This window comes from Heloderma suspectum, chromosome 3 (assembly GCF_057233095.1).
Source record: "Heloderma suspectum isolate Gila_16-S chromosome 3, 16-S_ref, whole genome shotgun sequence".
Classification (NCBI taxonomy): Eukaryota; Metazoa; Chordata; class Lepidosauria; order Squamata; family Helodermatidae; genus Heloderma; species Heloderma suspectum.
In genome coordinates, this window is record NC_139460.1 from 330,205,021 (window position 1) to 330,231,035 (window position 26,015).

General features: G+C 48.3%; 1 protein-coding gene across 5 annotated transcripts in view; it reads right to left on the reverse strand.

Moving 5' to 3' along the window:
* The window catches only part of ACAP2 (ArfGAP with coiled-coil, ankyrin repeat and PH domains 2), a 70,171-nt gene that overhangs the window by 26,805 nt on the left and 17,351 nt on the right, over nt 1-26,015 (reverse strand). For all 5 annotated transcript variants that reach the window (XM_084847864.1, XM_084847863.1, XM_084847862.1 and 2 more), the window contains 7 exons: nt 24,410-24,529; nt 23,725-23,778; nt 19,808-19,866; nt 18,639-18,822; nt 17,251-17,295; nt 8,509-8,604; nt 7,475-7,549 (listed from right to left, as the gene is read on the reverse strand). In XM_084847864.1, coding sequence (XP_084703990.1) covers nt 7,475-7,549; nt 8,509-8,604; nt 17,251-17,295; nt 18,639-18,822; nt 19,808-19,866; nt 23,725-23,778; nt 24,410-24,529 — 633 coding nt within the window. The remainder of the gene's footprint in view (nt 1-7,474; nt 7,550-8,508; nt 8,605-17,250; nt 17,296-18,638; nt 18,823-19,807; nt 19,867-23,724; nt 23,779-24,409; nt 24,530-26,015) is intronic.

Below are 26,015 nucleotides of genomic sequence, written 5' to 3' on the forward strand. Positions count from 1 at the left end.
ACCAGATGGGATGAATCCTGGATGGCAGGAAGAGAGGACAAGGGCATCCCAGCATTTCATTGACTGGGAGTTGTGCATGACATGGAGTTGGAGACACGGATGAAGAATGGAAAATCTGCTTCAGGTGCCAGCCCTCAGAGGATCAACGTGTCCTCCCCAGTAAATGACTCCTTGAGGGACGGCGAGGTCCCCACAGCTTTGAAAGCAGTAGTGAGGCCCTTGTTGAAGAAACCACATCTAGACCCTATGGCCTCAGTTAACGACCTCCCGTTATCGTATTTGCCATTCTTGGGCAAGGTGCTGGAGCGTGTGGTGGCCTCACAACTCCAAGCAGTGCTGGATGATGCTGATGATTTAGATCCATTCCAATCAGGTTTCACACCTGGTTATGGGACAGAGACAGCCTTGGTCACCCTGGTTGATGACTTACACTCGGGAATGGATTAGGGAAGTCCATCCCTGTTGGTTCTTCTGGACCTCTCAGCGGCTTTTGATACCATCAGCAATGGTATCCTTCTGGATCGTTTATCTGGACTGGTCTTGGGAGGCATGGTTTCAAAGTGGTTCTGGTCCTTTCGGGAGGAGTGGCCTCAGAAGGTGGTGGTAGGAGACTTTTGTTCCACCCTGTGGCCATTAGCCTGTGGAGTGCTGCAAGGTTTCATTCTGTCCCCCGTGCTTTTTAACATCAACATGAAACTACTTAGGGAGAGTTGGGCTGAAGTGTCATCAGTATGCAGACGATACTCAACTCTACCTGTCGTTTCCATCTACACATCCCAAGGAGGCTTTTGAACTCACACACTAGTGTCTGGAGGCTGTTTGGGGATGGATGAGGGTGAACAAGCTGGAACGCATGGAGGTCTGTGGGTTGGGAAACCAAGTACTCTGGTTGGAGGTTTACAACTGGTCTTGGATGGGGTCCACCAGGCTCCATGAGAGCACCATGAGAGTAATAAAGGAAATGGCAGAAGAGCTCTCAGAACCACCATTATCTTTGAGAAATCATGGAGGACGGGGGAAGTGCCAGATGACTGGAGGAGGGCTAATGTTGTCCCTCTCTTCAAAAAGGGTAAAAAGGAGGAACCTGGGAACTACAGACCTGTCAGTCTGACATCAATCCCTGGGGAAATTCTGGAGCAGATGATAAAGCAATCCATCTGGAAGCAACTTGACAACAATGCCGTGATTATGCAAAGCCAACATGGATTTGTCAAGAACAAATTCTGTCAGACGAATTTGATCTCATTTTTGGATCAGGTCACCTCCCTTGTGGACTGTGGGAATGTTGCAGACATCATAGAATCATAGAATAGTACGGCTGGAAGGGGCCTACAAGGCCATCGAGTCCAACCCCCTGCTCAGTGCAGGAATCAAAGTCAGAGCATCCCCGACAGATGGCTGTCCAGCCTCGCCTTGAATGCTTCCACTGTGGGAGAGCCCACCACCTCCTTCGGTCTTTGGTTCCATTGTCGTATTGCTCTCACAATCAGGAGGTTTTTCCTGATGTTCAGCCAGAATCTGGCTTCCTGGAACTTGAGCCCATTATTCCGTGTCCTGCACTCTGGGATGATCGAGAAGAGATGGTGGCCCTCCCCTCTGTGACAACCTCTCAAGTACTTGAAGAGCACCGTCATATCTCCCCTCAGTCTTTTGTTCTCCAGGCTAAAAATGCCCAGTTCTTTCAGTCTCTCTTCATAGGGCTTTGTTTCCAGTCCCCTGATCATCTTTGTTGCCCTCCTCTGAACCCTTTCCAGTTTGTCTGCATCCTTCTGAAAGTGTGGTGCCCAGAACTGGACACAGTACTCCAGATGAGGCCTACCCGGTGCTGAGTGGAGGGGAACTAGTACTTCCCGGGATATGGAAGCTATGCTTCTATTAAAGTAGCCCAAAATAGCATTGGCCTTTTTTGCAGCCACATCACATTGTTGGCTCATATTCAGCTTGTGATCGACAACAATTCCAAGATCCTTCTCGCTTGTAGTGTTGTTGAGCCACGTATCCCACATCTTGGAACTGTGCATTTGGTTTCTTTTTCCTTGGTGCAGAACTTGGCATGTATCCCTATTAAATATCATGGTTTTTTTCTGCCCAGCGCTCCAGTCTATCAAGATCACTTTGAATTTTGTTTCTGTCTTCCAGGGTATTAGCTATACTGCCCGATTTTGTGTCATCTGCAAATCTGATCAGCATTCCCTGCACCTCCTCCTCAAAGTCATTCATACAAATGTTGAAGAGCAGTGGGCCCAGGACTGAGTCGGAGAGAACAGCTCTGATAGCGCCCAATAATAGTCTTCAGACACATGTAGGAAGCTCGTTACCTCTCCCAGGTTTGAGGAGATCCCATTGAAAAGCACTCTTTGAGTCTGATTCTGTAGCCAACTGTGGATGGACCGGATCGTTGTTTCATCTAGCCCACTTTGAGCTACTTTGCTCATCAGGATATCATGGGGCACTTTGTCGAAAGCTTTGCTGAAGTCGAGGTATATGATGTCTACAGCATTCCCACAGTCCACAAGGGAGGTGACCTGATCCAAAAATGAGATCAGATTCGTCTGGCAGGATTTGTTCTTGACAAATCCATGTTGGCTTCGAGTAAAAAATGCATTGTTTTCAAGGTGCTTACAGATGCTCCAGAATAATCTGCTTCAGACTTTTCCCAGGGGTTGATGACAGACTGACTAGTCTGTAGTTCCCAGGCTCCTCCTTTTTACCCTTTTTGAAGATAGGGACAACATTAGCCCTCCTCCAGTCATCTGGCACTTCACCCATCCTCCATGATTGCTCAAAGAGAATATACAGCGGTTCTAAGAGTTCTTCTGCCAGTTCCTTTATTCCTCTAGGGTGCGGTTCATCTGGCCCTGGAGATTTGAACTCATTCAAAGTAATTAGGTGTTCCTTGACCATACGCCTATCGATCTCAAGCTGCAATCCTGCCCCTTCAGCCTGTACTTCGCCTTTGCCAGGTGGGTCACAGACCCACTTGATGATGGGCAAGGGACGGGTTGCACCTCACAAAGGCTGGGAAGAATGTGTTTGGCCACAGCATGAAGAAATTTATCAGGAGGGCTTTCAACTGAATCCTACCGGGGAAGGGAGATGTAAAGTTGGGGGTAACAATGGATATAGGCTCATGCACTGCAACGGAGAGAACAGCTCTGATAGCACCCAATAATAGTCTTCAGACACATGTAGGAAGAAAGCCAGACTATGAAGCACATGATCTTCGATGTCTATATACTAATGCCCAGAGTGTGGGAAACAAACAGAACGAACTTGAACTCTTAATACAAGAGGGAAATGATGACTTGATAGGTGTAACTGAGACTTGGTGGGATGACTCTCAGGACTGGAATACAGCAATATAAGGATATAACTTGTTCAAAAAGAACAGGAGGAACAGAAAGGGAGGTGGGGTTGCACTGTATGTGAAAAATACATATCTCTGCACATAAATACAGCAGGAGGAGCTTGATAGCCCCATCGAGAGCATCTGGATCAAAATAAGTGGAGCAAAGAATAAAAGGAACCTGGTGGTCAGAGTCTACTACCGGCCACCCAATCAAGAAGAAAACGAGGATGAAACTTTTGAAAAACAAATAGCCAATGTTTCAAGGAAGCATGATGTAGTAGTAATGGGGGACTTCAATTTCCCCGATAATTGTTGGGAGACAAATTCTGCAAAACATGGCCCCTCCAGAAAATTCCTGACTTGTGTGGCGGATAACTTCCTCCTACAGAAAGTAAAGGAAGGAACTACAGGATTGGCTATCCTTGACTTGATCCTAACCAATAGGGATGACTTAGTGGATAAAGTAGCAGTTACAGGAACTCTGGGGGAAAGCGACCATGTTATACTTGAGTTCTTGGTTCTAAGGGAAACAAAAGCCGAGTGTAGTCAAACATGTACCCTGGATTTTAGGAAAGCTGATTTTAATAAATTCAGAACAGTGATCAGTAAGGTCCCATGGCAAGTGACTCTAACAAGGAGTCCAAGAGCTTTTAAAAAAGGGAGCTTTTAAAAAAAACAAAAAAAGCTTTTAAAAAAAGAAAATTCTCAAGGCACAATTACAAACAATTTGAAGAAGAAGAAAAAGTGGAAGACAACAGAAGAAGCCAATGTGGCTTCACAAAAAGCTTAGGGATGACCTGAAAACAAAAAAGGACACATATAGGAAGTGGAAGGAAGGTCAAGCAACAAAGGAAGAGTACAGGCAGGTAGCACAGAATTGCAGGGATGGCGTCAGGAAGGCTAAAGTGGAGAACGAGCTGAGGTTAGCGAGGGAGGCTAAAAGCAACAAAAAGGGTTTCTTAGCTACATGCATAGTAAAAGACAGAGGAAAGAAATGGTTGTTGAGCTAATAAATAAGGATGGCAAAATGATAGGCAGAGGTGCTCAATTCCTACTTTGGCTCAGTCTTCTCCCAAAAGAGGGTCTATGACCCCGCTGGCAAAGGCGAAGTACAGGCTGAAGGGGCAGGATTGCAACTTGAGATCGATAGGCATATGGTCAAGGAACACCTAATTACTTGGAATGAGTTCAAATCTCCAGGGCCAGATGAACTGCACCCTGGAGTAATAAAGGAACTGGCAGAAGAACTCTCAGAACCACTTTATATTCTCTTCGAGAAGTCACAGAGCCGTCCTCCCCCGTCGGGAAGTGCCAGATGACTGGAGGAGGGCTAATGTTGTCCCTATCTTCAAAAAGGGTAAAAAGGAGGAACCTGGGAACTACAGACCAGTCAGTCTGACATCAATCCTTGGGAAAATTCTGGAGCAGATCATAAAGCAATCCATCTGGACGCACCTTGAAAACAATGCCGTGATTACTCCAAGCCAACATGGATTTGTCAAAAACAAGTCCTACCAGACAAATCTGATTTCATTTTTTGATCAAGTCACGTCCCTTGGAGACCATGGGAATGCTGTAGACATAATATACCTCGACTTCAGCAAAGCTTTTGAAAAAGTGCCCCATGATCTCCTGATGAGCAAACTAGCTCAAAGTGGGCTAGATGAAACAACAATCCGGTAGATCCACAGTTGGCTACAGAATCGGACTCAAAGAGTGCTTATTAATGGGACCTTCTCAAACTGGGGAGAGGTAACGAGTAGGGTACCGCAGGGCTCAGTCCTGGGCCCAGTGCTCTTCAACATTTTTATAAATGACTTGGAGGAGGAGGTGCAGGGAATGCTGATCGAATTTGCAGACGACACCAAATTGGGAGGGATAGCTAACACTTTGGAAGACAGAAACAAAATTCAAAGTGATCTGGATAGACTGGAGCGCTGGGCAGAAAACAACAGAATGACAATTAATAGGGATAAATGCCAAGTTCTGCACCTAGGAAAAAGAAACCAAATGCACAGTTCCAAGATGGGGGATACATAGCTCATCAACACTACAAGCAAGAAAGATCGTGGAATTGTTGTCGATCAGAAGCTGAATATGAGCCAACAATGTGATGTGGCTGCAAAAAAGGCAAATGGTACTTGGGGCTGCATTAATAGAAGCATAGCTTCCAAATCCTGGGAAGTACTAGTTCCCCTCTACTCAGCACTGGTTAGGCCTCATCTGGAGTACTGTGTCCAGTTCTGGGCACCACACTTTAAGAAGGATGCAGACAAACTGGGGAGGGTTCAGAGGAGGGCAACAAAGATGATTGGAGGACTGGAAACAAAGCCCTATGAAGAGAGATTGAAAGAACTGGGCATGTTTAGCCTTGAGAAGAGAAGATTGAGGGGAGACAGGATAGCGCTCTTCAAATACTTGAAAGGTTGTCACAGAGAGGAAGGCCAAGATCTCTTCTCGATCATCCCAGAGTGCAGGACACGGAATCATGGGCTCAAGTTACAGGAAGCCAGATTCCGGCTGAACATCAGGAAAAATTTCCTGACTGTTAGAGCAATACGACAATGGAACCTACTACCTAGGGAGGTGGTGGGCTCTCCCACACTGGAGGCGTTCAAGGCTGGACAGCCATCTGTCAGGGATGCTCTGACTTGGATTCCTGCATTGAACAGGGGCTTGGTCTCGATGGTCTATAGTCCTCTTCCAACCCTACTATTCTATGACCTTCTTTGCAGTGGCCCTACACCTCTGGAATAAGTTGCCATCGCGGGTCCACCATGTTCCATCACTGCAGACTTTTAAGAAGTCCTTGAAAACATTATTTTACTGATATGATTGCTGTTGTTGCTGTTTTATTGCTGGTTTTTATTGCTGTTTTTACCCTGTTCATACTCTTTTATTGTGTTTTTATCGCTCTTAATATTGTTTCATGTGTTTTATTGTGATAGGCAGCCTTCCGAGGGTTTCTGCCCTGAAAGGCGGCCAAGAAATGTTAAAAATAAATAAATAAATAGGAACGAGAAGCATCAGAGAGCTTCGGCTATTGGGCAGTATAGAAATGAAATAAATAAATAAATAAATAAATAAATAAAATCCATTAGCTGTGACTTTTCCCCTTCCATCCAATTAATCCTCTCATCTCCCAATTTGCCTGTAAGCAGAGGCTTGGCCTGGCCTCTGTAATTCTGATCAAGCAACCTGCCCTGCTTATCACGGGAAAAGACTCTGGTCCAAACCTTTCAGCAGGAAGGCAGGTGCCTGGCCTAGTGCAAGAGGCAGATGACCTGCTGTGTCTCGTTCTTGGCTGCTCAGCTGGGCTAACACTTCTCCACATTTGGGTCAGGTATAAATAAGTAGCTGTCAGTAGCAAACATCCACAGGGCTCTGCGACTCTGCCATGAGGGAAGCAACAAGAATGCTGCCCATGTCCCGAGGAAGGGCGCCACATCTGACTTTCCCCCATAATGCAGTGGCACAACCAAGGCAAGAGAGTAATACTTCAGTTGCCACTCGCTCTTCTCTGTAAACCGAAGTTTAAAACAAACTTCAGTATGGACATTTTACTCACTCTTGCTAGGGATGAAACTTCAAAAGCCCCAGAAGCACCTAGTCCAGTGCCTGCAACACCTTAAAAGTGTGACTGAAATCAAGATTTGCTTTGTATTTTTAAAAGGCATATTCAGGTTTGAATGTGACAAATACAATCAGCACTTCCACTACAAAACAGGCTTTTTTAATGCAACTGGCAAGGTGGTATTTTAGTCCACGGTTTGAGACAGCCCCCTTGGCATCCCAGCAACATTCAAGGCCAAGGCTGCAATCCACAGAGCCCCGTGAGGAATGAGGTGTTGCACACCCCCAGATTCCCCTCTCCACGCCACCCGCAGCGGCCTCCTCCCAGGCCACTTCGCACTGAAGGCTACACTTGAAACCTACCAGAGAAAAGTACCATGTGATCTCGTGCTGAGAGCTGCTGCTACAGGAATGAAAAAGGTAACAGGCTTCCTAGCCTCTGGCCCTGGAATTCTCTTCCACTGACCACCAAAGGGTGGCAATCTGCTCAGTGCAGCTGCGTGCCAGCGGGGGGGGGGGGGGGGAGTTTGCCTCTGGCATCCCTTCCAGTACCTTTTGCTGAATAGTGGAGTGTTTTTGCTCCATCTCCCTCTTCTCCTTTGCAGCATCTGCAGCCAGCCGGTCCAGCTGTAAAAAGGAAGACAAAGAAATGCACATTTGTTGACAGGGTGTCTTGAGACACAAGAGGCCTTGGTTTCATTGCTGACACCACACCCCCCAAGGGAAGTTCCACCCAGAGGTTTACTTCACACTCACACACACACACACACACTCACACACACCCCTGCCTGCCTCTCTCTGCTGCTGTCCCAAGGAGCTCCCCTGACTCAGGTAAAGGCCTGCTGCTGCTGCTGCCCTGCTCTCTGCCTCCGCTCAGGGGAGCTGGCTTCCAAGAATAGCAAGGGTGCCAGGGACATGAGGCTGGTCTGGTGCATCGCAGCCGGCTAGAGAAAAGGATGACTCATGCTGCCTGAGCAGTTTCCACTCCAGCTGCCTGGCTGGCCTCTCACACAGCAACAGCATGAACTGGGAAGCGACTTTCTCCACAGAGGTAGGAGAAAAGACGTCCCTGAGGGAGTCTCCAGCACAACCATGAAATGCCAAAGGGGGTCCCAGACACGTCAAAGGGAGAAGCTCATAGCAGTGTTGAAAGAAGGCTGTCGCAGGCAGAGGTGGCTGCATCCTTCCCAGCTCCCTGCTCTGGTGTGTGCTCCATACCACAATACCCGAGGAAGAGAAAACAGAACCACTTTTACTGGGTGCATGAATAGAGCCAATTTGGTGTGGTCACAAGGAAATTAAGGGATAGAGGATAAATGTAAGCTGTTATCAATTACACCATTGAGGTTGGACATTGGGATGCAGAAAGGAACAGATTACTGACTTGTAATGATGACCCTTCCTGGGAGACTGAGCCTTTGCCACATGGCCATGTCCTCAGAAGCACTCAGCACAGAGCCCCAACGGGCCCAGGCGAAGGGAAAGCCGCCTGCTGGGAGCGCAGCAAGTGCAGCTTCCTCAAGCCTTTATCCTCCTCCTCCCGCTCCCCAGAGCTGCTCACAGCAGCCCCACATCACATTCATTACCTGAGCTCCAAGGTCATTCATGTAGGGTCCAAGTTCGCTGAAAAGGTCATAGCCTTGATGGAAGAAGGCCAGGTGGGCATACATGAAGGACAACATCTAGCATGGAGAAAGAGGCGGATTGGAGAGGCAATACTTCAAGGGGCTTCCAGCAACCCTCACATCAGCTACTTATCTACAAACTCTCACAGTCCTCTCTGCCCTATTGCATCTGGCAACGCAGGCCACACCAAAGATCCCCACTTTTGCTGGCTTCCACACAGAGGACTAACCACTCTAGATTGAACATGGCCTAGACTTTCTCAAACGGCACTTCCATTGCAAGTCCCACCGCTGTTCCCGCTGCCTCTTCTCTTTGAACGCCGCCTTGCTCCCATGCTATTTGTCCTGGGAAGGCATCAGACACATCAGACTGTCGCTGCTCTGAGAGAGATCCCAAACTCTCTCAAGGCATGCCATGGAAGCATGCCATGGAAGCAGAGAGAGGCTTCAGAAGGAGGTCCATATCTGTGCCACAGAGAGCGGAGGCAGCTGCAGAGCCACATCATCACACACAATGCTGACTCCTTTCGCTGGTGCACCACACAGTCTTCCCGAGTTTGCCATTTACCCGATAGTTATCCAACTCATCTTCAGCTGAAGCACTAACAGCGTTTTTCCCATCCTTCAAATCTCTTAATGCCCCTAGCAATTCAGATATGAAAGGAAAGGTACGTTTTGCAAGAGCTGAGCTGCTACAGCAAGCCAAGGCACTTTGAGAGTTAGAGACAATAGAACTTTGCAAGAGATCAGCAGCAAGTCAAAGTCACAACCACAGCTTACATCCCGATTGTTTCCCACCTCCCAGCTGAGCAGAGCAGAGCAGAGCAGAGGAAGCTGCTCCAGCTGGTCCAGGGACTACAGAAGCAAGCAAGCTCCCAGAGAGCGAGTGACCAGAGCGAGCGAACAGGGGGAGCAAACAAGAGTTGGCCAGGGGAGTTTGGCAGGGGAGACCCCGGGGGAGGCCCCTAACTTTTTTTTTTAAATTATTTTTCTTGTAACACACACTTCCACACCAGTGGGACTCTGCTTTTAACCTCTAGTGAGTAGAGGAGCAGGCACGGGCTAGTCTAGAACAATCAAAAAGCTAGACATAAAAAGGGAAAAGAGGCAATGGAAGGACAAGACTCTCCAGTGGTGGTGACCTGCAAGGTGTGTGCAACGTTTGCTTTCTTGCCTGAGAACACAGCCTACACCTGCAACAAGTGCAAGTTGATCATGTTGCTGGAAGAAAAAGTAAGAGGACTGGAGCAGCAAGTGTCGACCCTCTGAGGAATAAGAGAACACAAAGAGTTCTTTGACAGAAGGGTGGAACTACAGCAGCAAAGTGAAGACCAGAAGCTTGAAGAGCAAAAACAAGCTGAAGCTTGTTTTTAAAAGGGAGCTTTTAAAAAAGGAAAAAAAGGGAAAAAAGGAAGAGCAAAAACAAGCTGAGGCTTTGTTTTTAAAAGGGAGCTTTTAAAAAAGGAAATTCTCAAGGCACAATTACAAACAATCCCAACAAGAAGAAAAGGTGGAAGACCACAGAAGAAGCCAATGGGGCTTCACAAAAAGCGTAGAGATGACCTGAAAACAAAAAAAGACACATATAGGAAGTGGAAGGAAGGTCAAGCAACAAAGGAAGAGTACAGGCAGGTAGCACAGAATTGCAGGGATGGCGTCAGGAAGGCTAAAGCTGAGAATGAGCTGAGGTTAGTGAGGGATGCTAAAAGCAACAAAAAGGCTTTCTTCAGCTACATGTATAGTAAAATTTTGTGTCATCAAATTTGCAGATGACACAAAATTGGGAGGGATAGCTAATACTTTGGAAGACAGAAACAAAATTCAAAGTGATCTGGATAGACTGGAGCGCTGGGCAGAAAACAACAGAATGGCATTTAATAGGGACAAATGCCAAGTTCTGCACCTAGGAAAAAGAAACCAAATGCACAGTTACAAGATGGGGGATACGTGGCTCAACCACACTACGAGCGAGAAGGATCTTGGAATTGTCGTCGATCACAAGCTGAATATGAGCCAACAATGTGATGTGGCTGCAAAAAAGGCAAATGCTATTTTGGGCTGCATTCATAGAAGCATCGCTTCCAAATCCCGGGAAGTACTAGTTCCCCTCTACTCAGCACTGGTTAGGCCTCATCTGGAGTACTGTGTCCAGTTCTGGGCACCACACTTTAAGAAGGATGCAGACAAGCTGGAGAGGGTTCAAAGGAGGGCAACAAAGATGATCAGGGGACTGGAAACAAAGCCCTATGAAGAGAGACTGAAAGAACTGGGCATGTTTAGCCTTGAGAAGAGAAGACTGAGGGGAGATATGATAGCACTCTTCAAGTACTTGAAAGGTTGTCACAGAGAAGAAGGCCAGGATCTCTTCTTGATCATCCCAGAGTGCAGGACACGGAATAATGGGCTCAAGTTACAGGAAGCCAGATTCCGGCTAAACATCAGGAAAAACTTCCTGAGTGTCAGAGCAATACGGCAATGGAACCAATTACCTGGGGAGGTGGTGGGCTCTCCCACACTGGAGGCCTTTAAGACGAGGCTGGACAGCCATTTGTCAGGGATGCTCTGACTTGGATTCCTGCATTGAGCAGGGGGTTGGACTCGATGGCCTTGTAGGCCCCTTCCAACCCTACTATTCTATTCTAAAAGACAGAGGAAAGAAATGGTGGTTCAGCTATTAAATAAGGATATGAAAAAAATAAGGCAGAGGTACTCAATTCCAACTTTGGCTCAGTCTTCTCCCAAAAGAGGGTCTATGACCCCGCTGGCAAAGGTGAAATATAGGCTGAAGGGGCAGAATTGCAGCTTGAGATCGATAGGCGTATGGTCAAGGAACACCGGATTACTTTAAATGAGTTCAAATCTCCAGGGCCAGATGAACTGCATCCTAGAGATATAAAGGAACTGGCAGAAGAACTCTCAGAACCGCTGTATATTCTCTTTGAGCAATCATGGAGGACGGGGGAAGTGCCAGATGATTGCAGGAGGGCTAATGTTGTCCCTCTCTTCAAAAAGGGTGAAAAGGAGGAACCTGGGAACTACAGACTAGTCAGTCTGACATCAATCCCTGGGAAAAGTCTGGAGCAGATTATTCTGGAGCATCTGTAAGCACCTTGAAAACAATGCGTTTTTTACTCGAAGCCAACATGGATTTGTCAAAAACAAATCCTGCCAGACAAATCTGATCTCATTTTTGGATCAGGTCACCTCCCTTGTGGACTGTGGGAATGCTGTGGACATCATATACCTCAACTTAGGAAAGCTTTTGACAAAATACTCCATGATATCCTGATGAGCAAACTAGCTCAAGTGGGCTAGATGAAACAACGATCCGGTGAATCCACAGTTGGCTACAGAATCGGACTCAAAGAGTGCTTATCAATGGGATCTCCTCAAACCTGGGAATGGTAATGAGCAGGGTAGCTCAGGGCTCAGTCCTGGGCCCAGTGCTCTTCAATATTTGTATTAATGATTTGGAGGAGAAGGTCCTGGGAATGCTGATTAGATTTGCAGATGACACAAAATCAGGCAGGATAGCCAATACCTTGGAAGACAAAAACAAAATTCAAAGGGAACTTGATAGGCCGGAGTGCTGGACAGAAAACAACAGAATGATGTTTAATAGGGATAAATGCCAAGTTCTGCACCGAGGAAAAAGAAACCAAATGCACAGTTACAAGATGGGGGATATGTGGCTCAACAACACTACCAGCAAGAAGGATCTTGGAGGAACAGAAAGGGAGGTGGGGTTGCACTGTATGTGAAAAATACATATCTCTGCACAGAAATACAGGAGGAGGAGCTTGGTAGCCCCATCGAGAGCATCTGGGTTGAAATAAATGGAGCAAAGAATAAAAGGAACCTGGTGGTCGGAGTCTACTACCAGCCACCCAATCAAGGAGAAGACAAGGATGAAACTTTTGAAAAGCAAATAGCCAATGTTTTAAGGAAGCATGATGTAGTAGTAATGGGGGACTTCAATTTCCCCGATATTTGTTGGGAGACAAATTCTGCAAAACATGGCCCCTCCAGGAAATTCCTGACTTGTGTGGCGGATAACTTCCTCCTACAGAAAGGAGAGGAAGGAACTAGAGGATCGGCTATCCTTGACTTGATCCTAACCAACAGAGATGACTTAGTGGATAAAGTAGCAGTTACAGGAACTCTGGGGGAAAGCGACCATGTCCCTATCTTCAAAAAGGGTAAAAAGAAGGAACCTGGGAACTACAGACCAGTCAGTCTGACATCAATCCCTGGGAAAATTCTGGAGCAGATCATAAAGCAATCCATCTGGAAGCACCTTGAAAACAATGCCGTGATGACTCCAAGCCAACATGGATTTGTCAAAAACAAGTCCTGCCAGACAAATCTGATCTCATTTTTTGATCAAGTCACGTCCCTTGTAGACCGTGGGAATGCTGTAGACATCATATACCTCAACTTCAGCAAAGCTTTCGACAAAGTGCCCCATGATATCCTGATGAGCAAACTAGCTCAAAGTGGGCTAGATGAAACAACGATCCGGTGCATCCACAGTTGGCTACAGAATCGGACTCAAAGAGTGCTTATCAATGGGACCTTCTCAAGCTGGGGAGAGGTAACGAGTGGGGTACCGCAGGGCTCAGTCCTGGGCCCAGTGCTCTTCAACATTTTTATGAATGACTTGGAGGAGGAGGTGCAGGGAATGCTGATCAAATCTGCAGATGACACAAAATTGGGAGGGATAGCTACTACTTTGGAAGACAGAAACAAAATTCAAAGTGATCTGGATAGACTGGAGTGCTGGGCAGTAAACAACAGAATGGCATTTAATAGGGACAAATGCCAAGTTCTGCACCTAGGAAAAAGAAACCAAAAGCACAGTTACAAGATGGGGGATATGTGGCTCAACCACACTACGAGCAAGAAGGATCTTGGAATTGTTGTTGATCAGAAGCTGAATATGAGCCAACAATGTGATGTGGCTGCAAAAAAGGCCAATGCTCTTTTGGGCTGCATTCATAGAAGCATCGCTTCCAAATCCTGGGAAGTACTAGTTCCCCTCTACTCAGCACTGGTTAGGCCTCATCTGGAGTACTGTGTCCAGTTCTGGGCACCACATTTTAAGAAGGATGCAGACAAACTGGAGAGGGTTCAGAGGAGGGCAACAAAGATGATCAGGGGACTGGAAACAAAGCCCTATGAAGAGAGACTGAAAGAACTGGGCATGTTTAGCCTTGAGAAGAGAAGACTGAGGGGAGATAGGATAGCAGTCTTCAAGTACTTGAAAGGTTGTCACAGAGAAGAAGGCCAGGATCTCTTCTTGATCATCCCAGAGTGCAGGACACGGAATAATGGGCTCAAGTTACAGGAAGCCAGATTCCAGCTGAACATCAGGAAAAACTTCCTGAGTGTCAGAGCAATACAACAATGGAACCAATTACCTGGGGAGGTGGTGGGCTCCTCCACACTGGAGGCCTTCAAGACGAGGTTGGACAGCCATCTGTCAGGGATGCTCTGACTTGGATTCCTGCATTGAGCAGGGGGTTGGACTCGATGGCCTTGTAGGCCCCTTCCAACCCTACTATTCTATGATTCTATGATCTTGGAATTGTTGTCTATCACAAGCTGAATATGAGCCAACAATGTGATGTGGCTGCAAAACAGGCAAATTCTATTTTGGGCTGCATTCATAGAAGCATCGCTTCCAAATCCTGGGGAAGTACTAGTTCCCCTCTACTCAGCACTGGTTAGGCCTCATCTGGAGTACTGTGTCCAGTTCTGGGCACCACACTTTAAGAAGGATACAGACAAGCTGGACAGGTTTCAGAGGAGGGCAAAAAAGATGATCAGGGGACTGGAAACAAAGACCTACGAAGAGAGACTGAAAGAACTGGGAATGTTTAGCCTTGAGAAGAGATGACTGAGGGGAGATATGATAGCGCTCTTCAAGTACTTGAAAGGTTGTCACAAAGAGGAAGGCCAGGATCTCTTCTCGATCATCCCAGAGTGCAGGACACGGAATCATGGGCTCAAGTGGGAAGCCAGATTCTGGCTGAACATCAGGAAAAACTTCCTGACTGTTAGAGGAATACAACAGTGGAACCAATTCCCCAGGGAGGTGGTGGGCTCTCCCACACTGGAGGCATTCAAGACGAGGTTGGACATCCATCTGTCGGGGATGCTCTGACTTGGATTCCTGCATTGAGCAGGGGGTTGGACTCGATGGCCTTGTAGGCCCCTCTCAACCCTGCTGTTCTGTGATTCTATGACCTAGTTTTACAACCTTGATGTTTACTGTAGGCGGGAAGGGGGGAATTCTGGCCGAAAAGACATGAAGCATGATAAGGAAGGGGCCTCACTTTGCCTTTGAACTCCCCTTGTCAGATGCAGCCAAGGGGCTCTGATGCTCCCCCCCATATCGTCCTCAACTGCTGCATCTGTCCCCAGCAGGGCTGGAAGACTATCAGGAGCCCCATGCAAAACACAGGCGACAGGCCAGCAGGGGGAAGTCAGCTGCTGGTGTGGAGGCGGAAGCCCTTCCCCATGCTCATTGAACCCGCTTGCAGAGCCGCTGCCGCCGGACGGAAGAAGGTGAGGAGCGGAGCCCCCCACAGACCTGTTTTGGGACCAGGGGTTTTTAACTTGTTCGTATGTGATCCGGAGCAGTGAGTTGACCAAGTTTGCAGATGACACCAAATTACTTGGAGTAATTTTTTTTTAAAAGATAGTGAAGGGCTCCAAAAGGATCTCTCCGAACTGGGGGGATGGGCATCAAAATGGCAAATGCAATTTAATGTAAACGAGTGCAAAGTGATGCATGTTGGGGCAAAATAATGTAACTTCAAATATATATTGATAAGGTCTGAGCTGGTGGTGATCAAGAAAGGTATCTTGAGGTTTTAGTGGCTACCCAATGTGCAGCTGCTGCAAAAAAGGCGTATTTCATTTAAAGGATCATCAAGAAAGGAACTGAAAATAAAACTGGCAATATCAAAACTCCCTTATACAAATCTATGATGCGACCACACTCGGAATGTTGTGTACAGTTCCGGCCAACAGACTTCCAACAGGACATCACAGAGCTGGAAAAGGTGAAAAACAAAAGAGCGACCAGAATGATCAAGGAACTGAAGGAGCTCCCCTATAAGGAAAAGTTACAACATCTGGGACTGTTTAGCTTAGAACAAAGGTGAATTAAGGGGAGCGTGATAGAGGTGTATAACATTATGTGTGGTGTGGAGAAATTGGATAGAGGTATTTTTCTCCCCTCTAGAAGCCAATGGAGTCATGCAATGAAGCCAAATGGTGGGAGATTCAGGACAGTTAAACGATGGAATTTGCTACCACAAGATGTAGCGATGGCTGCCAACTCAAGATAACTGTAAATGGGATAAGGCAATCAGTGGCTACCAGTCAGATTACCTCCCGTATCCATGCCACTTACTGGAGAACACCAATGGGAGGGTGCTGCTGTTCCACTCATGTCCTTGCTTCTGGGTTTCCCACTGGGGCATGTGGCTGGCCACTGCTGGGAACAGAACTGTGGACTAGAGACCCTTTGGTCTGATCCAGGACTACTCTTATGTTCTAAAGGACATGTTCTATAGTCACATATATCTGAGAGCCAGGCTGCAGCATCTGGAAGTGAGCTTGTGTGGTGTAATGGTTAGAATATTGCACTACTACTTGACAGAAGTGAGTTCAAATCTACACTGGGTGACCTGAGTCAGCCACACACACACAGACTAACCTACTTCACAAGGTTGTTGTGAGGATAAAATGAAAGCGGGGAGAACCATGTGCATTACCCTGAGCTCCTGGGGTGAGGGGTGGGATAAGCCTGTAGAGGGCAATGATGGTGATGACAATGAGACTCCTAAATACGCTACGACCTACACAGGGGCCCACACTTGCTCTGAGCCTGGCAGCCCCCTGCCGTGGCACGGGGGACTCAACCTCTAACTGCTTCCTAAGCTCAGCCTGTGAGAGATGCCAGCCCTCCCCTCGCTTGAGCCTCCTGTGCCGGGGGGAGGGGGAAGCAGTGTCCCTTCCCCAAGAAGGATGCAGACAAACTGGAGAGGGTTCAGAGGAGGGCAACAAAGATGATCAGGGGACTGGAAACAAAGCCCTATGAAGAGAGACTGAAAGAACTGGGACTGTTTAGCCTTGAGAAGACTGAGGGGAGATAGGATGGCGCTCTTCAAGTACTTGAAAGGTTGTCACAGAGAGGAAGGCCAGGATCTCTTCTCGATCATCCCAGAGTGCAGGACACGGAATCATGAGCTCAAGTTCCAGGAAGCCAGATTCCGGCTGAACATCAGGAGAAACTTCCTGACTGTCAGAGCAATACGACAATGGAACCAATTCCCTGGGGAGGTGGTGGGCTCTCCCACACTGGAGGCATTCAAGACGAGACTGGACAGCCACCTGTCAGGGATGCTCTGACTTGGATTCCTGCATTGAGCAGGGGGTTGGACTCGATGGCCTTGTAGGCCCCTTCCAACCCTACTATTCTATGATTCTATGATTCCATGAGACACTAACTGGTGGCCATGGGGATGAGCTGGCATAGCACCGGCAGGTGCCTAAGAGGGCCCAGGGCTTTCTATGTTGAGTTTGCCACTCCTGCCTGGTCTCTACTGAGCCCAAGTCCCCACCCCTCAGCGCCAGATTTGCCGATAGGTTCCAACTCAGCAGCTTCCTATTTTTGCATGAGAAACTTACCGATTTTAGGATCTCTGATCTCCTCTTGGATTGAAGAACATTAATCTAGGAAAAACAAATTATTTGCTTCAGTGTGCTCACAACAGAGTGAAGCAGGGGAAGTCAGAAGGAGGTTCACGGAGCCAGTGGGGCTGGAAAACAGACGGGCAAACGGCAGCTCACAGCCAGAGTGACTGGCAGCAGCTCCTCCAACGAGTGCAAGTCTTGCTTGCAAGACCAGGCCTGCGGCTGCAGCCACAGAGTGCCCAAGTTCCAGCCAAAGCCGGTGGGCTCATCAGCCTTCAAAGGAGACTGGCCTGGCCCATCTCCAAGCCAGAGGTCCCTTGGCCTGAGAATTCCCACCTCAAGCTGTTCAGGGTCTCATGTTTTTCCTTTTAAGGTAATCAATTTTTCCAAGGTTCAGTTTCTGAAGCCCTTCCCTCGACACCCTCTGGAATTCTCTCCCTGTGCATGTCAATTCTAGGCTGCTAAAAGGTCAACCGACTTTCCAGAACACTTCTGGGAAGCAGCAGCAGCAACACTGCCTTGCAGGCTTCTTTGAAGAGCCCAGATTTCTCTTTCTGGATACCAAGAGCAGAGGTCAAGAAAACCAGGACACTCAAAGGATACTCCACAGAACCCACACAGGTCCTTTCTCGCTCAAATTATTGGGGCGGGGGGACGATTCCTTTCCCAAAACCTATGCAATGTATTCTGGCTCCTTGGAGAACTTCTTGGAGGTTACAGCTTCACCCAGAGATGTTGAAGAAACAGGAAGGGGGAGGAGGGGGTCCCAGCACTAGACCTGGACCTCTGCACAGCAGCACCAGCTCGCCGGAGAGCCTCCCCCACCACCACGCCAGCCCCTGTAGAGCCAGCTCCTGTGACGCCAAAGCAGAGCTAGCAGCCCTGGGAAGCCTCCTCTCCTTTCCAGTTCCCAAGCTGGGGGATGGGGGGAGGCTACATAAGACCTCATAGAGAATACCCAAGTCCCAGAGAACTTCCCGGCTAGGAGGTGCTGTGCACTTCCCTTGCTTGGAACCCTCAGCTCCATGAGGGTTCCATGAGGGTTCTTGGCTCTGCAGCTCATCTACTGCCTTGGCTCTCTTAATGTAGCTTTCACTGCCTCCACATTTCCTGCCACTGCAAACCAAGGCCACTGCTCTGCCTGGCCTCAGACCAGCAGCTAGACTGGTCCTGACACCATCTCTCTGTGGTTTTGTCACTCAGTGACTGCCCTCAAGGCTGCCTCCCCTCCCCTCCCCTCCAGGTCCCCACCCCCAACCCAACCTCAACACAAAAACATGAGGTGTTCTCTCCTCTGTCAGAGGGCCTCCATTCTCAGAGCCCCCACACTTACAACACATTTCCAATCTCTCAAGCCTTTGAGAACCGTCTGAAAAGTTCACCTGGAGAACGTAGTCCAGAGCAATGTGCCGGAAGCACTTCCGAGTGGCGGTCAAGATATTGGTGGCCTCCTCTACTTCGTGTTGCTTGTTCCTCGGAACTTGGGCATTTTTGGCGAGGGCGTTCTCTTTCTCTTCGCTGACTTTCTCAAACTGCTTCTTTGCATCTTTAAATTTTCTAATATCCCTAGAGCACAAAGGAACCAACGGTCATATTCCACCAATCTTTCTTCACTACAGAATGCCACACTCAAAGGGCTTCCAATGGGAATCCGTTTCCAATGTGGTTTTGCTCACAGGTGTTGCTACAAGCACAGATGACTTCATTTGGGGGGAACGTGTGAGCAGGGCAGGAGAAAACACAGCACACAAGCTATTCCCAGTCCACGTGAGAGGATAAGTGCAAGGAGACCCTAATCCGATGTCAGGAGTCATACAAAGAGGGTTTGCAGAATCAGCACCTCCAAGTTGAGGGGAAACCTCAGTCCCATGCTCTGAGCCAAAGCAGGTGATGCACACCCACTGGAAACTTTGCATCCCTCCAGTTCCAGTGCTGAACAGCTTATAGTGAGGAAGGTCTCTGCTGAAGATACAGGGAGGTACATTTGGCTGCATTTCCTCCCCACCCACCTTGCTTTTTGCTGTGGATACGTGGAGCAGATACTCTACTAGGCCATAATCTCAAAGAGCTGAACGTTCAACATTTTTAACGCCATTAGTCAGATAGTCTAGATTTATCAATTTCACCACAAAACTGGTTTCCTAGAACCTCTGGCATTCTGAAGCCTGTCCTAAATCTTTTCCCATGTTGTCAACATGCATCTTAATCCATGTGGGCCCAGAACCAACCCCAGGACTCCAAACCCTGCCTTGCCCGGACTGACTACCATTGCCCTTGGAAAGAAAGCGATGCTTCTCTTGATGCAACCTTGAAGGCAGCCTCACAAAGATATGGCCACTTCAGCTTGTTGCCCTTCTCAGCTAAGGCTGATTACACCACCTTCAGTCCTCGGGCATGTGTGGGTTTTCCAAAGGTGTAAGGAAGCACTGCAAACCTTTCCAATGGCACCAGCCCAGACACCTTTTTGACAAGCAAATTTCAGGGGTTTGCAGTTCACCTTGGGCCAGGCTTCATTAAGCACAAATATTTGCAAAAATGAAAGTTAACTTACTCTTTAACAAATATCTGAAGTTGTGCTTTAATTGATCTTTGGGTTTGGTCAAACAGGATCTGAAATGGGGAAAATGTCTGGTTCAAACAAATAACTGGGAAGTTAGGTCCAAATACATAAATGCTCCATCATCATGGTCTCTTCCAAGAGCCCCAGGCAGTGCATCTAGGAGAACAATTTTCTGCAACCAGACATGCAAATATGACAGTTACATCAATAAACAGACACACACAAAGACAAACAGAATTCCAGGGCTCTAATGCCAAATATCCACCATGCAGCAAGAAAGAAGCACAAATAAACTGCAGGATGGAGCAACAGCAGTGCTTCACAGGAAGAACCAAGAGGTTGGTAACACTTCAGCGACAACGTTGCACCATTATATCTATCCCATTTATCTTCCTCCAAGGAGCTCCGCATGGGGGGGGGGGGGCACATGTACAATGACCACATCTTCAACAGACTCTCAGCGGCCTTGTAAGGTAGCCTAGGCTGAAAGAAGGTACCTGGCTGAGGCCAAGTGGACACCTTCCAGACTGTGGAAGGGATTTGAACCCAGGCAGGTGCAGACTGTCTTGGTAGTGATTCTCCACCCCCACCCCCTCCCACACATCAAGTTGGGATGAAAGCCCCAACTGGAGCCACCCAGCATCAGATGAAGCCAGCTTTCTCCCCGGCCAGACACTGCTCCATGTTGGCATTTCTGAGCACAACTGGGACCCCAAGTTTCTGAAGGACCAACTGCTCCAACATTGTATTTCTACACCACCGCATAGCTGAACCTCTCTGGGCAGTTCACAAGACATGAGCCTGACGCACTGCTACGGTCATCTTTTGCAGTCTTCTGCCAGGTGCCTCCACCTTCAGAGGTCAAGTAGGTGTCTCTGTGGTCCACCAGCAGCGGAGGGGGGAGAGCTGGACCTCCCCAGTTGCAGCACCCGAACTCCAGAGCTCCTTCCCAAGAGAGTCCAGCTGGCCCTCTGTCAACTTTCAGCCAGGTGATAAAACCATTTTTATTCTGACAAGCTTTTGACCAACTTTAAATTCTTGCCTGCTATTCATTCACTGGCTCCATTTTAACACTCTTTGTTTCCTGTTTTTGTATTATATGATGATTTTACTGCTGTAAGCAACTTTGGGGCCCTTTTCAGGGTTGAAAGGAAGGATATTAATGTTATAAAGAAAGACATTCAGAGAAAAGCCCTTCTCAGTTATGGACAGTGATACATGGTTTCTCCACTGTTCTAAAATAATGGAGATCTGATTTAGCATATTTATTAGACTTACATTTAGTAAACAAAACTAAAAAAGAATATCATGTTGATTTTACAAGCTGTACAAATCTCTCAACAGCAACAGAGAGGAGACAGCTTGGATGGATGTTCTGCCTCTCGGCCCAAAGTTTGGCAACAGGGAGACCTGCTTGAGTGTCTGCATCTTGAGAGAGGCTTAGCTTTCCACTCTTAGTGCTATGGATTCCAAGAGGAGACAGCAAAAGCAGATCAGGCTGCAAGAAGCAAAAGGAACAACATGCCCCAAGCATCCGGAAGAGACTCAAGAAAAAATCACTACCCACAAAGTACAAAGGCAGATGGTTTAGATTAGTGCTGCTGCGCCACAGGAAACATATATTGGATATGCTGAGGAATGGGGTCCTCATTCACTGTTAAGCCCAAAGATACTGAGAACAGAGAAGCCACTCAGAAGCAGGCAGAGAAACAGAGTTCTGCCAATAAGAAACATGCTGAGGCTGCCAGCAGAAGCAGCAGCAACACGGCCAGAAACCCATCTCTCTCTCTCTCACACACACACACACACACACACCTACCTGGCCTGTTGTTTGCAGTAGCCACATCGGGAGAGCCCAATCAGCGCTTGGGGAAATACTACACCACCAGGAAGAGAGAGGGTGGTGCAGCAACCACAGGATCAGGGCTCTAGAGAGGCTGCCAAATGACCAGCAGAAGAGCCCGGTGGAAACCCAACCATCCGACCCTAAGGGATCCACACTCGAAGCCGCCTCAAACCATTTCCCTATTCCCAGAAACATCCGTCTGCTTGCTTCCAAGTTGGCACCCTCAGCTGAGCTCCAAGCAGGCAAACTGCACTTGCCTTGCTATGCTGATCAAAGTACAGTCCAGCTAGCACAAGGCCATTCTTTCACGCTACAATCTGCATGCATGCGCCGAGGGGCAGGGGGTGGTTGTTAACTGCCTACAGAAAAAATCTTCATCCCAGCCTTCCCTGAACCTTGGATTTTCCTCATCCCAAATATGATTAGAAAGGGAGAGATGACAGCAGTAAGGCTGCAAGAGGGAAGGAGAGTGCTTGAAGAGCAGTGCCAGCACTGTGCTTAACATTCACCTGGCTGGCACTGGCTCTTTCTCCGCCCCCACCTACTTTCTTGCCTTTTACTCAAAGAGGCAGAGTGGCCACACGTTGTACCTTCTCTTCACCCAGTGCAAGGAGCCCCAACCTATAGCTTTACCAGAAGACAACCATGGATGGATTCTCCCCAGCTGAAACACTGCCAGCTCAGAAGGAAGAAGGCTGCAGGTGCCCAGACCAGGAAAGACTCTCTCAAACTTGGAGAACTGCTATTTTTAAAATTTATTTAAAATATTTATTGGCTGCCTTTCAGAGCAGGAGCCCTCCCAAGGCGGTGTACAACAGTACAATGCATATAATAAAAACCAATATGGTAACAGAAACAGCAAACATTTTAAAAAACAGCGAACACCAGCATAAAACAAAACCTACAAGAGACAATTGCAGCTACAACCCAGCCTGAAGAAACATGATCAGGGGAAAGCCAGAATAAAGAAGTATGTTTACAGGGCCTTCCTAAAAGCCTGAAATGGCCTGGCGAACCTCCAATGGCAACTCATTCCAACGTGTGGAGCGACTGCAGAAAAGGCCCTCTCTTGTGTATTCACCCTCCTAACTACCCTCAAGAACGGGCAAGTGAGAAGAACCTCTCTTGCTGATCTTAAACTCCGGACAGGCCAATGTGGATGAAGGTGGTTCTTCAAGTAATGTGACCCCAAACCGTTTAAGGCTCTGGGCAGGGAAGACCCAGGGCCCACCTGACTCCAAGGCAGCTGCGCCACTGCCTCACATGCTCACTCAGCCTTTCCACCGAAGCTCTGCCTCATGTCCGCTGCTTGCACGGCCAACGTGCCTAAAACCTCCCGCCAACTCTTGAGCCTGAGCAGGCACTTCAAGCCGGGTTTCTGAGGTCCAGATTCGAAGACAGGCCCCAGGACTATGCTGGCTTTCCAGCGCAGCAGCAGGAGAGCCCAGCAGGGGAAGGAGGGTGCCCTTCCTGTGCCAGCAAGATGTAAACCTGGCCCTTGGCTTTCTTCTGTGTTGACAGAATCTGCCAAAGGGACAGAAAAACAACAGCTACTCTACCTGCAATGAGGAGGATTTCTCTCTAGCAAGCCTCTCAGGGTGCAATCCTATACACACTTACCTGGGAGTAAGCCCCATTGTATGCAAAATTACTTCTGAGAAGACATGTATAGAAGTTCACTGTAAACCAATTAATGAAGGGAGCGAGAAAGTGAGCCAACCCTAAGGCTCTGGCTATGGATTCAGCTGGCTGCCTGCGCACTTCGGGGGAGGGGGGTAGAGGGCCAATGCAGACTTTCCAGACTGACAGCCAGAGCAACAGGAACACAATGCCAAGACCTATGTTCCAGGAAGCCTGGAACAACCGAGTCATACACATTCCACTGGGACCTCAAAAGCAGCTTAATAAAAACGACACAAAACCTATAAAGGAGGCATTTCATTGTTAAACCCCTTGGCGTGCCCTAGAAACATCAGTGAGAAAAAACATGTATATTTATCAGGTCCCTTTCCCAACCCGCAAGGCAGACAGGCCTGTCAGTCGTGCTACATTCAAAACTTACAGTGTGATAATTGATCATCTCTTGGAGGCTGTCTGAGAACTTTGTCAAGCTGGCCTGTAAGTGGAGAAAGAGGGAGGGGGAGAGAAAGCCACCACAGGCAGGCCATCTTCCTTCCACTAATTCCACAGGATCAAGGTGTCATGGCCACATTAGGAGCCAATCTCAGACACTGTGACACAAGCGGATGACCTTCTCATTCTTAAGGCAAGATGGCCTTGACATTGCTTGGGGGATAAAATTCCTCTTCTCTGGCCTCTCTCAAAGGGTCGGAATGAGTCACAGAAATATTTACAACTTAGGATTGAAGGAGGAAGAACCAAGTATGTTTAGCTTCAGAGGATGAAAGGGGCAGAGAAAGTCGAACAGTCCTGTCATGACACTTCTGCCCTGAGTCAGAGTGGGCTCCCCTTTTGCTCAAGAAAAGCCGGGGGAGACATCTGCCGAGGACACCGGGCACCCAGGAGAAGCTGGCCACAGGCAGTCCCCACACTGCCTCCTGTTTCTGAAGGGGGGCGGCCTGACAGCTGCCAATTCAGAAGTCCCTCCCTCGCTTAGTGCTTCAGCCTGAAAGCCAATGGGCCCAGCTCTGGCAAGGGGCCGCTGTAGGTGGGACGATTCCCAGGCCACCGATCTCCTATCCGCAGCCCAGACCTCTTTCAGGCAAGCTTTGCCATCCAGCACTTACCTCCACCAGGGCATCCTTGCTGGAATATTGGGCAAGGTCCCGGATGCCATTCATAAACTGCTTGTTGGCCACACAGAAGGCCTTTCCCGTGTCAATCATAGCAATGCACAGCTTCACCAACTGAAAGGGAAAGTATCACAATCCAGCCTCTACCCACTGGCCTCTGCGTGCTTACGAAGAGCATGAAGATGGCCCTGGCTGCTCCCAGGCTTCTCGCACACACTGTGGGAGTGATGCAGGGATGGGATTCAAGGGAGGAGGACTGGGGTACTCCAGGACAAAAGGGAGCAGGCAGGAAGAGGGGGGAAGACTTGGGCAGAGTGACTCCAGGAACTTCAAGCCCCCTCCCAAGTTCAGAGCCATTTGCAAGCTGGCTGGTAATTCTTTCCACCCAGGACCAAATAATGTTTTGATGTAAATGGTTCTACCCTAGGGAAAGAAATGTCCCCTAGGGCGCAATCCTATGCAAACAAAGTCCAGAACTCCCAGCATTCCCCAGATGGCATGCATAGGATTGTGCCCTAAGAAACCAAGTTTGAGATTCACTGTGCAACTGGAGCCAGACAACGCCACTCCACCACCCAGTGTTTCATGCAGAGCCACCAAATCCCTTTGGATTATTTCCAGAATCACCTTGGATGAGGAGGAGCAGCAAAAGGGATCCAAAAGACAGACGAGAATACCTGTCTTCCCCTCAATTTGACATGTCACCCACGATATGCAACTTCTCAGCTACCAACTGGAAAGCGCCATCCAAAGTGGTCTGGATGGGTGCCTGTACTCTGCCCCCAGTGGCCCAACTGCATTATCCTTCAAGCAAACTGAGCAGTGATGAGCCAGAGCAAGCAACAAAGCAGAGCTCTAGGCAAGCCTACTGGGAAGTGGACGCAGAGGTCACAAGTGGCAGGGGAAGACACAGAAGCCAGAGTACACCATTTCCCTCACATTAAACTTATCAGGCCAGGCTGGACGTGCCTCAAGAGCTCTTTCCGCATCACTGTAAGCCTCAAGAGCTGAGCTTATCACCTGTTCACATGAAAAATTAACCCTACACCACTTCAGCAGTAGCTGATAAGGGCAAGTTGTGTGCCCAGTTTTCAGCCAGAAGGCTCCCCCAGCCCCCCACGGATCAAACCTTTCTAAACTGGTAGGATCCATTTCACCAGCTCTTCACTCTTTCCACATTATTTCAATTTCAGGCCCCCTCTTTCACCAATAAGGTAAATTTAAATCAGAGCTGCCAACATCATCTCAGATTACTTTTGCCTTAATACGGCCTTTCGTGAAAAGCCAAAAACTAAAGTCCACAACAGGGGAAGAGCTGTAGCGCAGCGGCAGAGCCCCTGCTTTGCACGCAGAAGGTCCCTGGTTCGATTCCCAGCATCTCCAGCTAGGGCTGGAAAAAATCCTGCCTGAAATCCAGGAAGGAGAGCCACTGCTGCCAGTCAGTGTCAACAATACTGGGCTAGATGGACCGAGGGGGGTCTGACTCAGAATAAGGCAGCTTCCAATGTGTTCCGATGGTGTCAAACCTCTTTCATCCAGAGGACCACATTCAGTTTCAGAATGGAGCAATTCCTCCATACACTTGTATGTATGGGGGGGG